This window comes from Melitaea cinxia, chromosome 19 (genome assembly GCF_905220565.1).
Source record: "Melitaea cinxia chromosome 19, ilMelCinx1.1, whole genome shotgun sequence".
NCBI lineage: Eukaryota > Metazoa > Arthropoda > Insecta > Lepidoptera > Nymphalidae > Melitaea > Melitaea cinxia.
In genome coordinates this window covers 9,353,755-9,370,329 of record NC_059412.1, presented here as the reverse complement: position 1 = coordinate 9,370,329, position 16,575 = coordinate 9,353,755, and the positions used below count along the sequence as shown (strand labels likewise).

At 32.4% G+C, this 16,575-nt stretch overlaps 1 protein-coding gene across 1 annotated transcript in view; it reads right to left on the bottom strand.

Moving 5' to 3' along the window:
• LOC123662949 (paired box protein Pax-6-like) overlaps positions 1–16,575 on the bottom strand; it is a 70,450-nt gene that overhangs the window by 6,811 nt on the left and 47,064 nt on the right. Inside the window, exons 5-6 of the mRNA XM_045597713.1 lie at positions 2,556–2,732; positions 295–377 (exon numbers count right to left, since the gene is read on the bottom strand). Of these exons, the coding sequence (XP_045453669.1) occupies positions 295–377; positions 2,556–2,732 (260 nt within the window). The remainder of the gene's footprint in view (positions 1–294; positions 378–2,555; positions 2,733–16,575) is intronic.

Sequence of the window (16,575 nt, the reverse complement as noted above, 5' to 3'; positions counted from 1 at the left end):
TGATGTTTTTTTTTTTTGTTCAGAAGCTAGAGCTTCTCATGTATTCATCTAACTAGTAGTTTTTCAAATATTTCTAATTATGCGCATGGACATTTTCATTTTATTTCTTGTCAATACAAATTGAAGTCGGTTTTTTTGTTTTACACAAAGACAGCAAAAACAATCGTTTTCTGGTCGAGTATTAGCTTTTTTATCTTTTTTCAATTTCAAAAAAACATAGATATATCTAAATGAAATTGAGATATAATCAAAAGGCAATATTTCACACGACAAATAAAATGCATTGCAGCTTACCTGTATCCTAGCTTCCGGCAGTCCTATCTTAGCCGCAAGTCGTTCTCTTGCGAACACGTCAGGATAATGCGTTCGCTCGAATTCTGTAAGCACAACATAATAAATATAATGATAATACCTCCATTTATCAAACACAAAAAACATTCTTGCGCTTGTAGCTTCTTTTTAACCGATTCTCAAAAAAGGAGAAGATTCTCAATTCGATTTTTTTAAATGTACGTTTCCTCAGAGCTTTGACTAGGTGGACCGATTTCGATGATTTTGCAGCGTTGCAAAAGCTACCGATTTATCGGTAGATCTACCGATTTTGGCCCTTGTCTACCGATATACCGATTTAGCAGTGTTATCTACCGAATTTTTGAATTGTCAACTAATGTAAAATAATTTTCTAAAAAAAAGGTAAAATAATATTCTTAATCCATAACACTAAAAGAAAACGGTAACACAAAATCAATGCACGGGGACTTCCCGAAATTCTTCCCACGACGTCGAATATGACCGTTCAAATCCGCGGTGTGTTAAAACAAATTGTACTAACACGTCATATAATAGAGTTTATTATTGTCTGGTGAGTATACAAGGGAAAATCCCTGAAGATAACTTTCTTCGGGTTTGTTTCTTGAATTAGGTATAGGACTAGTGATGGATTATTTTTGGATTATATCGATAGATTTGGATTAGTATTCGGATTCATTATTGACATGGGAAGATTCAATTCGCATTTAACAAATTAAATGTAGTTGCGAAATTTTGTGAAGTGTTAAGCGAATTCATCGCTAATATAAACTTCTTTCACGGCAATGTGCTATTCTATTGCACCCACGGGAAGTCGGGAATACTAATAATCTGTTTCATTATTAGCAATTTAGCAGTTGCTGCGAAGAATGATATTATGCAATTATTATCTTTGGTTTGTTTGTAATTATGATGCTTGTATGGACTACTTCTATAATTAATGTTTCTTAGTGATAAAACGTATACGCTTTTGAGTACTTTCTTTTTCTGTAATGTAAAATAATTATAATTATAAATGGAACAAAAATTTGCACGCCGATTAAGGTAGATTATATGAGACATTCTAACTAATAACACCTTATGTATTAACTATATTCATGCAAATAAAGAATTTGATTTAACGGAATAAATTTAAATAAATGAACGCATTATTGACTTAAAATACTTTTGTTTTACTCCGACTAAAAATCTACCGATTTCTACCGATTTTTCGGAGCCAAATATACCGATTTTTTATTTTACACTTTTGCAACACTGTGATTTTGTCTTTAATCGAAAGGTGTTGCGTGTACTTCTTGAGTTATATCTAATAATGCGTAATTACTTGAATACTTTTTCGTCAACTTACGTTGTATTATACCGCATAACTTTTCATTGGGTATACCGATATTGATGATTTTTATTCGAAACCTGATGCTTGTTTTGTGGTTCCATTTAAATTTGATCGAGAACTGTTGATTAGTTTTTAGGTAATCTTTGATACCGCGTATTTACTTGACTATTTTTTGTCTTCTTTTTTTATATATAAAATTAACATCCCCGGGCTCAAAATGCCCATGCCTTTTGTTAAACTGCATTATAAATACCACAGGCGATTTATCATTAGAACTACAAATCGACAGTCCGGCCTAGTAAGGCTAGGAAGTGGTCCGACGCTGACGGTTTTTTCTTTCGTCTACTTACGTTGTACTTATTACTTGTCGATGTAATTAAATTTTTGTTTTTTTTAATTAATCTTTTTATGTTTGTAATTTTTTATGTATATTAAGAACTGAACTAAAAACTTAAAATAAACATTGTGCTGCAGTGATTATCTTTTTAAATAAAAATAATATAAATAAAACAAATGACTCACACTAAACGGCCCCTACTAGGATTTATTCTTGAGTCGGTGTCCGGAAACACACCATACACAACACAAACGCCCAGACCACGGAATATGTATGTATGATCAATACAAATGTTTACCAATTGCGGGGATCGAACCCGAAACTGCCAGCGCAACAGCCACAAACCTGCTCTGTGACCGTTGCGCCAACCCGTTTATTAATCTGTACAAATGTCAAATATTCTATTAATATTACATTTTGCGTCAAAATTCTACGTCCAGCTTAAAATATTTTACAAATTATTACGAGTCGTATATAGTACACTAAAATTTGTTGATGGCCATCTTTAAACTGGAAAATAGTTACAATTTCTGAGTGTGCTCTTGTAGCTAAAGCATATATAATATAAGTACAGACCTCTCTCTAGGCTGTCTATCTGTTCATTGGTGAAGCTAGTGCGGTTCCGCTGTAGTTTGCGCTTTAGACGCAGACGCGCGGCGTCCTCGTCAGCGCCGCTTGAGCCAGCATTGGAATTGTCGCCGGAACCCGTCTCGTCGGAGTGGAGACCTTCTAGACTTTCTATCTGATCGTCCCCTATTAAAACCAAAATAATATTATGTACTTCAATTGTCTATGAATGTCTTTCGATTCGGCAAAGGTAAAAAAAAAACAATGAAAATTTTCCAGGTTTTCTGCTTTTGGTTCGGTTTCCGGGCTATAAATATAACTACAATAAAAAAAATATTAAGTAGTTTTAGTATGTTCTTGTAAAATGTAAGTGATACAAGCAGCTTAATCTATTAAAAAAGATACAACTACACAATTTGCAAAGGAGTCATTTAAAATTAAACAAAATAAAATCATTGCTCGAAATTAGCACCGTAATCCAATCTAAGCGTGGAGCTGCGGTTTATCTACTTTGTGTCTAAGAATCTGTAACAGTCCCCCTCGACAAACTTAGCGGCCGCGAAGTGAACAAGTAAGTAATAATTAATTTCCCAAACAATTCGATAACGCCAGATTTATTCGACTTGGAGGCTTTAATCTTGTCCCGTTCTGTGATTTATCCGACTTCTTTTTAACACAATACCCATTAAAATGTATAGAAATTAAGCTTTGTTTTATGTATTAGAATATTTGGTTGCAGATTTCAATACATATTTACTGAATAGCGCCGATGTTAGTAGTCTTCGTTTATATATATAAAAATCAATGTTTGTCTATACCTATGTCCTTTATAGAATCGTATACTTTGCCTTTGATCATGTCATGATCTTCAGCAAAGTGTTGTGTATGAGTCCACAAAGGTTTCTGAGCTGGTACGACCAAAAAATAAAAAATAAAAAAAGCGTTTTGTGTTATATTTCAATTTATCGTTATAACATGATGCCATTACAAGTCTACTAATATTTTGGTAGTTTTTGTGACAAATATATTCTAGAACATTACTTGAAGATACTTTCGAACCGGTGAAATTTATTTACAGCTCTCATAGTAGGTACCTTCCGTATAAAATATGGTGAGCTTAACAGTATGTAAGCATTTTTGGTATTTCATTATAAAACCTTAAAAGTTATTACGTTCAGGATTACAAGATTTTATTTTCATGCTTAAGTACAAACAAATAAAAGTTTGCTAGATATACAGTAACTGTGTAACTTAATAAATGTAAAAGTATATTTGCTTTAAAGGTGATACTGCAAAATATTACTATATTTTTGACACAAAATTTATTTTATATTACGATAGTAACACAATTTTTCTAATAAGACTATAAGTATATATCTAGGAACGACGTGTTATGCCAAAACTGCGACAAAGAAGTTAAATATTCCATAAACCTTATATAGATCTGTCTGACCACCTTAAAACTAACTTAATCTGGAATGGTTGATTAAATTGATATTTTGGATATCAGTCCGTAAATGATTAGTATCTGACGAACATAGAGGTATGATGACGTAATTACCAGATAACTTCTGAAAGCGGAAGGAGTTTGTCAATAGAGACGTGATTAAGAATAATATTGTGTTCAAGACACATAATATGTTGTTGGAAATTCACAGATGCATCTCGCAACTAAGTCACGATTACAATCTATTTTCGTAAGCCATTGCGAATTGTTTAAATCATTAGATTAAAAATAAGTTCTGGGTTTCATGCAATAACCAGATTCACAAAAGCTAATTCACACACGAGTAGGTATGACTTATTCTTATAGTTTTTGTGGACTAGGTAGGTACATCAGTAAGATGTGGCGCATATTTTGGCACACACTTTACACACTCACACACACTTCAGCCTAATACAGTCCACTGCTGGACATAGACCTTCACAAGTTCGCGCCAAAAATGGCGTGAACTCATGTGTGTTGCCCATAGTCACCACGCTGGGCAGGCGGGTTGGCGACCGCAGGCTGACAACCCGCCTGCCGCAGGCAACCAGCAGTTGTGTGGTTATCCTGCCATCGGTCGGTTTTTTAAGTTCCCAGGTGGTAGTGGAACTGTGTTATCCCTTAGTCGCCCCTTACGACACCCACGAGAAGAGAGGGGGTGGCTAAATTCTTAATTCCGTAACCACATAGCGAATTATATTTTGGCATATCTGTAGTGAACTGTACAGTAGCTTAACACATACATATACATATATGTATATAGTTCACACAATTGTATCGCCTATCAGTGAATTCAAGTGTTGAAACGCTTATATAGAAAATATATTATGTTCGTTTTTACACAGACTCAGTGTAACACCAAACATTACCTAAGACGCACTGCAGCGAAGCGTGCGACAAGGTATGCAGCAATATCAATGGCAGTAACACACTACTCATCCTAGTTTTGGGGATGACGTATCTATTTTGTAGTTACTCTGGGCTGGGAATATTGGAAATTAATGGTGCAATTTATGTCTAGCAGTGGATAAGCGTTGACTGATGACGAAAATGTATTTATTACATCATATTCTTTATTATTTTTAAATCGACTTCTAAAAAGGAGGAGGTTACTCAATTCGACCGTATATATATATTTTATTATGTATGTTCGGAGATAACTTCGTCGTTTAAAACCGATTTCGATAATTCTTCTTTTTTAAGGAACCCAGGATCTGATGGCGAAAATCGTGATGACGCCTAGTGCGTTTGTTAATTTTTGTCGCCTACTTACGTTTTATTACTTTTGGATGTAATTGAAGTCGGTTTTTTTCGTTTGCTAGCAAACACAATTGACATTAGAATATTATGATTTTAAGCAAAAAATTAAGTTTTCTTCAAAAAGATTTTTGAGAAGGCTTATAGTTTATTATTACACATCACGTTACAATTCATTGGGGTGTAGTATTTAAACATAAATGCCATAACGGGTAGAACCACTGCAGCCGTGTGATTAATAATAATAATTTTATATATCAAAAAATAAACTTGTAAAATAGTGAGTTATAGAAATGAGAAAAAAAATGTGAGTTTCATATTTAGTGAGTAATTCTGTGGCGTGTCCGCTTTCGTAATCCGCCGAGGAGTCGCGGGCCGCGGGGTGCAGACAGGGGACTAGCACTGCGGGCGAATAGTCTTGGTATTTAGTACTTATATAAAATATTTAAAGTTAATCCTATGAATATTTTATGCTTATTTCCACGAAGCTACATTTTACGTACTTGTCAACAAAATCATTATTTTAAAAATAACACTACATTTTTGTAAATACCATATATACATAATACTATGGGAAAAATCTAGACAAAAGCACTGACAAATGCAAACCAAATTCTCATACCGAGCCATGAGATGCTATGAGGTCTATGAGAATTTGGAATGCATTTAGCCATGTTTTTATGAGGTTTATAATTTTTTAAAGTAAAACTTCTTTACGCACGCTTCATTTGGGGAGTAAGTTTGGTGAATGCGTGACGGGAGCGTTACGAAAAGTGTGATCGGACGAGGACAGAGAGGGAGATATAAGTTAATGAAGATAGAAAGAGAGACAGAGAGAGAGTTACGTTTCGTGAGTTTAACTTCAGTCGTGTAGTGTAATTTAAATAAAAACTTAATCAACATTCTTTGGCCTAAGTTTCATCTAGAAAGCATAAATGCAAAAGAGTGCACGGTTTTTGTGAAACTAAAAGTTTGAATATCATCTGCTTACATTAACGATATTGAGTAAATACTTATTCCTTACTAGGTATATTTTTTTAACTCTTTAGAACTGTTAGGAAGAACATTGTCGTAGAAGTAGTTAATATACTTTCAATAACTGTCATTCAGATTTCGTTAAATTAAGTACGTAAATATTGCAAAGTTTTAACAGTAACTAGAAAAAATTGTCATCGCCTGCAAAAGTACCTACTATAAACACATCTATCTTAATTTAAAACAAACTATCTAACAAATAAATTAAATTCAAGTGTCAAGAAGTGTCGGTGAGGGTGTACGAGGGGCGGAGGCTCGGGGCTCCGTAACGGGGGCGTTCATGCGGAAGGAGACGATAACGGCCCGGCCTACTACGTTCTACGTAACCCTGCGATAGCGCTATCGTTTAAAAATGTATGCCCAATAATGTAGTCGATTCGCTAACGTTTTAATAATTCTGTACATGAAAAACAGAGGTCTGGAGTTTGTTATCGCAAAAACTGGCTTAATCCGGTTTGGGAAATGTAGAGTCATGGTTACATAAATATATCTACAAAAATGAGATTTGATAATGGATTTTAGATTTATTTCGGTTAATATATATAATTGCGAGACAGATTATAGTTACTGTGTAAGCTTAGCAAGTGTTAACATTATTTTTAAATCGAATTTTCTAATTATAGATAAAAAATAAATAAATAATGATATTAGATATTCCACACAAGAATATAGCTGTATGGTATTATTAGGTAATAAAGCTTTTTTTATAAATTAAAATTTCTGTATTGTTTCTCGTTTGCGAGTTTATATTTGTAAAGTAACCGTGGTAGCTCCCTTGCCTCGGACTGGAGTGTTTTCACAACGACTAACTACGAACTCACTCTATCCTGAAGCACTATGACATTTAAATACCTTTTTTTATCCGAGTTGAATGTATTTAAGCGCATACTTTTAACCGACAGTATCTATTATATTGGACGATTTAAGTTGTCTATGACTTGACGTTTTATTATAAAGTTAAAGTTTTACTGAGATAGGAGAAAATGTTTTTAAATGTTGGTATCGTCATTTAGCGTGTATTTTCAATAGTGTAGTATGACGACAAAGACTAGTCCATTTCTTAATTATAAACCACCCACATCTCATCACACGAATGTGACACTTGGTAAGAAATTCTCGTTATAATCACGCCGTATTATTATTTACACCGTCGCTTCAACGACATAGAGGCGTCGTTCCTATGACATTAATACGTCGAAGGCGAAACGTCATTCGGTGTATCAGAAGCCCATCTGTCAGGCGTCGCGGGAAAACATTAATGTTTCATGAAGGCAGTACGAGATCCGTATCAGATAATAGATGTGTCTCTATTTGACGGCACTCAAAATTAGTCCGGACAGGGTGGATCGACTCGGACACATTAAAAAAATATTTTGTCTATATTTAGAAATATTTTTAGCTGTAGAGTTTCAAATTGATGAGGTCTTACTGTAAAATTTTCTTTGACTATACCTTTCTTTAAGTATGGTATTATGAAAATATGTATGAAGATAGTTGTGTTAAACTGTAAGGTCAAACTATCTACTGTATAAAACCGTAAAGGTACGGTGAAAGTATATTTTATAATAATCCTATTTTCCGCCACCAAAGAAAAGATGGCGGCTAAGTAATAAACAAAACGTTCGGTGTTGCCTTATCGCAAAAATGTCGTCACAGTGACGTGTTTCATTTCGCGATTCCCCTGTGCCTTCCCTTCAGGGAGTTATGTTTTGTTCCCCATTATATTTGTATTTATGATGAAACGTAGGTATTACTGTCAATCTCAGAGATAAGATTTGACTGGTATCAGAATTTTCACGATAAATTTGGTTAGGGAATAATTTTGTGACGTATTTGTAATATTCATATGAAATCGTAATAAATTACGGAAGTTTAATTTTATATAAGTAAAATATCCATTTACTTCTGTATTTGTAATTAAAAAAAAGCAAATGATTGACATTTCGTAGCAATCACTTACGACAAGATAAATCGAAATAGATGAAATATAAAGTATGTTTACCATTTATAAGCGTATGAATTCGACATTAGCAGTCCAGTCACGCGTCCGCCATTTTGTGCGAAAGGCGGGAAAAGCCGCCGCTCGAGCGCGCAGGTGTTTTGTAACCGATACGGATGCGACGTGAATTTTAAATTTATTCAATATTATTTTTCAATTATGGTTTATTTACTTTTTATTTTATTTAATTAATTTTGTTTGGTTTTTGGAACGAAGTTCCTTACGGCAGGCTTGACATTTGGCTGGGCGATCGAACTGAAAAAAATGTGATACTAAAACCGTAAAAAAAATATATAACGGCAGTGACGTAATATCAGTCACACGACTGATATGACGTTTATATAGTTTTATTTATATAGTTTAGTTTTACAAACGTCAAATTATAATATGATGTTTGTAAAACTAAAATATTACTAGTAATCTTTTTTTAAATTATTTATGTAATTTTATACTGTCAACAAAAATAAATAAAGACATGTTTTTATTTCACTTAATAGTTTGAATTATTATTATTATTATTATTATTCTGTTTGATTTATTTTATTTTACGGTATTTGTTATTTTCTAAAATACTAAATTTCCTAAAGACTTTTATGTAAGTACTTAATTAAAAACCAATCAAAAAAATTAAAAAAAAAATCAAGAACTAGAAAATATATATAAAATTCAACATTTTTTTTTCAAATTGTGTTACTTCTATACTATCCGAAGGAACTTCGCTCCTACCTGGTGTCCCATGACACCACATAATTTTTATTTTTTTATTTGGTATCTAGAGTTATTTAGTTATACATAGCTATATTGAGTTCTTACAAAAGGGTAGAGACGTATAGTGCCGAAAATAAAAACAACTTTTTCAAATATACTATTATATTGTAATTTTAAATAGAAATATTTTAAATTAATAACTATTATAATTATATATAGTTAAGTAATATTTGTTCGTTTTAGGTGCAGTACACCAATAAGTATGTCAAAAATTGGAGACACGTAAGAGTTCGGTAGTAAAGCGATTAGCGTGTAGTTAGTTACCTATTTAAATTTCTGTAAAATTTTTAATTTCTGTGACAAAAACCTTTCTTTTTATTTACGTACTAGCTGAGCCCGCGACTTCGTCCGCGTGGAATCTAACAAAGAGTTATTGTTCAGTTCGCAGAGTTATAAAATACATTTCTAAAATAAAAGTAGCCGTTACTAAAAGTTACTCCTTATTCACGTCACGTCCACGTCAAAATCGGTCCAGCCGTTTCAGAGATTAGCCGGAAGAAACAGACAGACAGACAGACAGGCATACAGACAAAAATTGTAAAAACTATTATTTTGTTATAAGGACCGTGGATGCATCTATATGCACTAAGTAAAAAGCGGTTATTTTAATATTACAAACAGACACTCTAATTTTATTTTCTTGTACAGGTAGATTAGGTACTTAAGTCGAAAAATACTTAAATTACATTTTAAAGAAAACTTTGTGTAATGTAACTGGCATTAAAAACAATTATTTAATCAAATGCTCAAGCTCGAGCAGTAGGTAAGACACATGTTACGTGTATAGACTGGCACGTATATTGTATAGTACAGTTGTATAGTATAATTATATGTGTTGTTTACGCGCGGCGCGCAGCGGGGCGGCACTAACTCGGCCCCGCCCACGCCCGCTTTTTACCACATTATTTTACCTTGCCAACGTTGTTCTATAAAATTGATGATGGAATATTAATTTATGTGGAATTAGATTAATTTGAATATTTGACAATATTTTGAGGTGTATATCTTTATAGTCAGAGTTTTAAGCGCAATATTTTACCAGGCCAAAGTTGTTCTATAAAATTGATTCTAAAATATAATTTATGTGAAATTAGATTAATTTTAATATTTGACCATATTGGGGTTTATATCAGTCAGAGGTGTATGTTTTATGTAAATCTATACAAATAAATAAAATTGGAGTGTCTGTTTGTATATATATATATATATATATATATATATATATATATATATATATATATATATATATATACCAAAAGAACATTTTTTATAATTTTTGTCTGCCTGTCTTAACTGAACTTTCACTAGCAGATAACTGAGGTAATAAGGAGTAACTTAGGCTTCTTTTATTTTAGATATCTACTAACCAATAATAAAAACTAAACAATAATTATTTTGTTAAATTCCACGTGGACGAAGTCACGGGCACAGCTAGTATTACATAATTTTGAACCTTTACTTGCGTTTGTCTTCAAATTGTCATCTCTACCTGATGATTCTATAAAAAATTCAAAAGTTGGTTTGTATTGAATATTTTTTTTTTGTTTTCATGTTTGACACACTATCCACAAGTTACGTTTCACTGTGTAGCAAAAAACTGTATTTATATACCTACTCCTACATAGGAGAAGCCAAAAAGGAAGTCTAGAAATAAAATATTTTATAAAATCTTGCACTCTTCAGGTCATATTTAACGATTTAAACCTTTTCTCCTTGGCATATTTAACGATTTCAAGCTATTTAATATTTTAACTTATTTATAAATGGCAAAATTTATAATTACCGATGAATCTATAAGTTAATGAATGATGTTAACTGAATGCGTGCTAACTTCGTTATAGATATGTCTTCTGTCCCCGAAATCTGCACGAAAACGGGAATAAGATGTGTGAAGTCGTACAGCACAGACGGTGAAATAAAGTATGCTTGCTCTTAATTTCATCATCCAAAATTGACGTTTTTAATTTTTATCAGTTAAAAAAAGAGAAAATTATTAATTTATAAAATAATATTTATAAATAAAAGTTTTATTTAGTTCTAAATTTAAATTTGTAAAATGACGATTCGAAAGTGCTCTTGGGGCCTATTTGAAAGTTATTTTCGATTTTGATTCACACCAATGACGAGTCGCTCCTTGAGTTGTAACTCTATAAACAATAGTAAAATTGTAACGTAACACATACCTATAGTAATGCAGATAGTAGTAAATATCAGGAAGTTGAAATAAAATTTTATGTTTTTAGGTGTAACAGGTCTTATGAACTCGAAATGACGTGGGAATGACGTCATTTTGGTTATTAACATTTATTTTGAATATTAATCAGCTTCCCGGCTTCACTTCTGTTAGCTACAGTTTGTTGTTTTATAACGAATTCTTATACGAGTTTCAGGATGAAATATAAGGTATAATAAACAATAAGAAAATAAGTTTTCAGAATCATCAATAGCGAAGAACATAAGCACGAAAGAGAACCTATCCTCTTTACAATAATTATTCGTGGACTTGGTAGACCTGGCTTCCATATTGCTGTTGTTAAAGGTATCTGTGTAAGTGATTGCTGTTAAGGGTCTGACGGTTTTCAACACATAAAAGTTAAAGTTTTTTTCTTTTCACTATGGCAATCTATTATATTTATGAAATATTTGGATTTGCTACCAGTGAATCTAAAATAGTTCTTTATTTGTCTAGATGAGAAAGGTCCTAATAGCCTATTTTACTTCTTGCTGTCAATGTCTATTCGTAACTTATATTCATGACAAATTTCTTTAATAATTTCACAATTAATTTTTAATAAATTCACAATCGGCGAGACGGACCATTAATACTCTAAATTGTATAAGTATTGACAAATTTTAAAAGAGTAGTTTTATGTTTCTTTTGTAACTTCTTAGTAACAGAAAATATTATTCTTATTGAGATGTCTTCTAAAAAGTCTAGGGTAAAACCGGGATAGATGCCTCACTTTTTGAAATAGCCACCTAATTTTAAAAATATGATTTTTATACGAATAATTTTTATTAATGTAGCTAGCTCAATCCTTTATGTTGAATTATGACTATTTTTTTTCAACCTAGCCAATGCAGATTAAGCAGAAATTAGCTTTTCGTGAACCCTTTTTTTCGAGGATAGATGCCTTCCTATATGGATAGTTGCCTCACCATGAAAATAGTGAGTAGGATAGATGCCCTTTAAACCGTGTAAATGAAAAACCAAAAACCAAATGTTAGGTTAGGCTACTCCTAAAACATCGATTGTCTCCAAGAAACATGGGCCATAAGCAATGAAAAAATTTTTGTGTGTTTTTTATATCTTTTAATTGTTATAATTAGAATATAATTTTTATATCACACAGATTATACTATATATATATAAATTTAATTAAATTTTACAAGCATTTATTCAACAAAAGTATAAATTCTTAATTGTTGGTCTAAAATATTCATATCAAGTGTCAACATGCACATTGCACAATCATACTTTCTCATCAAAAGCTGACTGTAGGTTTTCTATAGTCCAAGAACATACTCGAGCTCGCATTCCTTCCTTTCTTTTATATTTTCGTGGCATAGTTCTGCTAGAATCAGTAAAACATCCAAACATAAATATACCTAAATACATAAAAAATATAACAGACACAAAAAAAATATACATATAAACTTACTCTGTGTATGGTGAATGAAGGGATAGATAGTAACAATCGCTACCAGATGTATATGAAAACAGCCGGGACAGACATCTTAACGTAATCTACGAGGCACAGTAGGGAGACCCTAAAGAATAGACTTACAAACTGGAAAGAAATATTTATACAAATGCAAGCACCCCTTCCGGGCGGGAATCGAACTAGCAAACTCTCGATGTTTAAAAGAACATACATGGCTGCATGAGCCACTGAGAGGTTGTAATTGAATATACAAACCCCCCGCCAAAAAAAAAAACGAATGTAGGAACATAAAATAAAAAATACTCGTACAAATATATAATGAATTTTTTATTTATGAAAAGTTAATTTCAGAGCCCTTTCTGTACCTTTCATCACTCTGCGTCAAGTCTAAGGGCACCTATACCTCAAAAAATCAGGGCAACTATCCTTGGTGATTGGGATAGATGACCACGTATTTTTTAAATAAATTATAAACAAAATAGCATCTATTTACAACTATATGCAGACTCAATGACCCAGTATATAGACGTGATAAAAAATATAACGGAATTTATTACTATTTATAAAATTATACAACCTTAAATACTTTGACGTGTTTTTAAATTTCGCCACGGAGAAAATTACACACACGATCCAAACGCGTCCTTGCCACACGAATTTCTGTGGATATCCGAGGTACGGGGTGACTTCGACTCCTACTTATGGGATTAATTTTTATTTATGAGTTCGGGATATTAGGTTTTTAGAACATGAGGCATCTATCCCACTGCGGCATCTCTCCCGGTTTTACCATATATTAATTATTTTTTAAGTACACTTTTAAATTGATTTTTTAATTCTTTTTGTCTCTGATCCGAACAAGCGACAGTTAGTAGGTACTTAATTGCCTTTGAGATCTAGTATCCAAACCCGTATACTTTTTATTTTTGTATTTAACTGCTAAAAGCAAAACAAAACACTTAGGCTAAATTATTGCTATAATAATTTTGACCGCTAACAACCGCTCTAATGTAATGGTCCATGCCTTAACACCGGCGATTTGCGGGTTCGATTCCTGTTCGGGATGGATATTTGTATTCGTACAAATATTTCTTTCCAGTTTGGATGTCTGTCATTGTGGGTCTCACCACCGTGCCTCGGAGAGCTCATTAAGCTCATTTAAGCTCCTTGTTCTTATCATATACACCTGATCGATCGTTTGATACTCATAACTCGAACAGTGGGGCAGCGTGGTGGATTGAGGACCGATACTTCTCCTACATGGAGAAAGAGACCTGCCCAGCAGAGGAACGTTACAGGCCAAAACGTTGCTCGTGATATTATTATAGGTATATACTGTAATACTAATACAATTAATTTACAAGTAGTCTCCTCAAATGAAACATTAAAACATTATGTAAATTCATCAAACAAACGTTTATTAACAGCTATAATTACACGTAAGCGAGGGGTAACAACCCTTTAACGAATATTTCCATGTTTTAATCCTGTTTCATGCGTTATTGGCCCCCGCAAACCCTTTGTAGCTCGCTCGCGTAACCACCGTGCGCTTTTAACCGCGTCATTCCTACTTGTTTATTTGACCATTCGTATGAATGATTTTGCGGTAATAGAGAATATTCGTTTATTATACGTGGAGACATATTTATTTTTATTTTTTTAATAGCAACACTGCTCAATTTTTTTTCTACGATTTTAATCTTTAAAGTTAGAACCTTTGTAATGTCTATGACCGTATCGATATGAAGAAAATATCGTGTCATTGTAGAAGAATAAACAAAATAACTGTGGATGCTAGGAAATTATTATAAAAATAATTAATTAATAGCTAAACGGTTTAAAAACAAAGCTTGAAAAAAAAAACGTATATGCATATCCATAGTCTAGTTACGAGTAGTAGAAATAAATTTAACTTTACTCAATCGATGTAAATGTAATAAATTATTTTATACTTTAAAGTAACAATTTTTACTTAGTAATTGATCAAAAACTTCAAAATCTTAAATCATTTTTTATATTACGTATTCAAAAATGTGTAATCAAATAAACAATATTTAAATCGCTTAGCACACTATATACAGCCGTGTGGGTATCCCTAAAGGGGCGATAGGTAATGAAGGCAGATTTAATTGCTATTTTGCATGTGAGTATGGGCTTTCATCTTGTTTCAGAGGATTAGGACAGGGAACTGCCTATCCGGGTCTTTGTTCTATTGGTTATGTCGTTTGCGGCATGAAAAAGGTGTATTCTGTGTGTGTAATGGTATTCAGTAATGGTAATACAGTCATTATTTATTAAATTAAAAAAAATATATTAATTTTAATTATACTTAGAAAGATTATTATTAAAATGTTTATAAGATTTGACGATGAAAAATAATGGTACGTTAATTTTTTGTAGTAGCAATATTTCCGTATCCCTGTTTTGTATGCATTTTTAACAACACACGTGTAATCATCTACAAACAATCAGTACAATTATCTACAAGGACGACACGCGTGTAATCATCTAACAAGTATTACACAAGGTTAAATTTATCCACATTTTTTAATTATATGTAAATATTGTCAGTTTTTTTATTTTATTTATCACATAATTAATTACAACAATAAAATTAGTAGCGTTTGCTATTTACCAAATTACTTTCATCGATTTAATAACAATTTCAAGTGAATTAACTTAATTTTAATCACAAGCTAGTACGAATTAAATATAAATGGCTTAGAAATATTATTAGTTGATATTTTTAATGTTAAAGTTTGTTTATTGAGTATTCTGAGGTAGATAAGCTTCTTTTCATTTTTAACGAGGTTTTTGTATAGAGTTTTTAATAAAGTAGAACTGTATCGACATATTTTCATAATTTTCTAGTTCATTTTCATTATTTATAATAAGTAGTCTATACTATACTACATACTTATATCTTTTTTTAAGATGATATCTACAAAAGATATGACAATACTCCAAAAGATGACGCAAAAAAGAAATTTTAAATACGAAATAAACAACTTCTAAATTTCGAAGTTAATCTATATCTTTACTAGCTGACCCTGCAAACGTTGTTTTGCCATATAAGTTATTAACACCCTTTATCCCACCCCCTTATTGCTTAGATATACACACAATATTTCATGAAAATCGGTCCAGCCGTTTCGGAGGAGTATCATAACTAACATTGTGACACGAGAATTGTATATCGGTCATTCTCCAATTCGGCGTTCTTTGCCTAATTACCGTGACGTTTTTTATTTTTCACTGATTTGACTTAAACACATTAAAATATGAAACAAATCAAAAATACGAATTCAATAATTATTTTGGCATGTAACAGTTAATTGTGGTTTTCTAGATAATGAGACTTAAAAAATTTATGGGTATGGTAATTAGAAAATTTTTATATTTAATGTAACGGTAATTAGAAATAATATTAGAATATGCTGTGTGGTTACGGCAGTAAGAATATAGCCACTCCCTCTCTTCCCGTGAGTATCGTAAGAGGCGACTAAGGGATTACACAGTTCCACTACCACCCTGGAACTTGAAAGTGCCGACCGATGGTGGGATAATCATCCAACTACTGGTTTTGAAATATACAGGCCGAAGACGGGCAGCAGCGTCTTAGGTGCAACAAAGCCAGCCCTGCGGTCTCCAACCCGCCTGCCCAGCGTGGTGACTATGGGCAAGACAAGACAAGACACATAAGTTCACGCCACGTTTTTCTTGAAATATATTCTCTCTTGCCAGGACAAATGCGACTGATCTCATCTTGCTCAACAAAAATTTGGACGTCTTGTTTGGTTTTCTCTACAGTAGTCCATA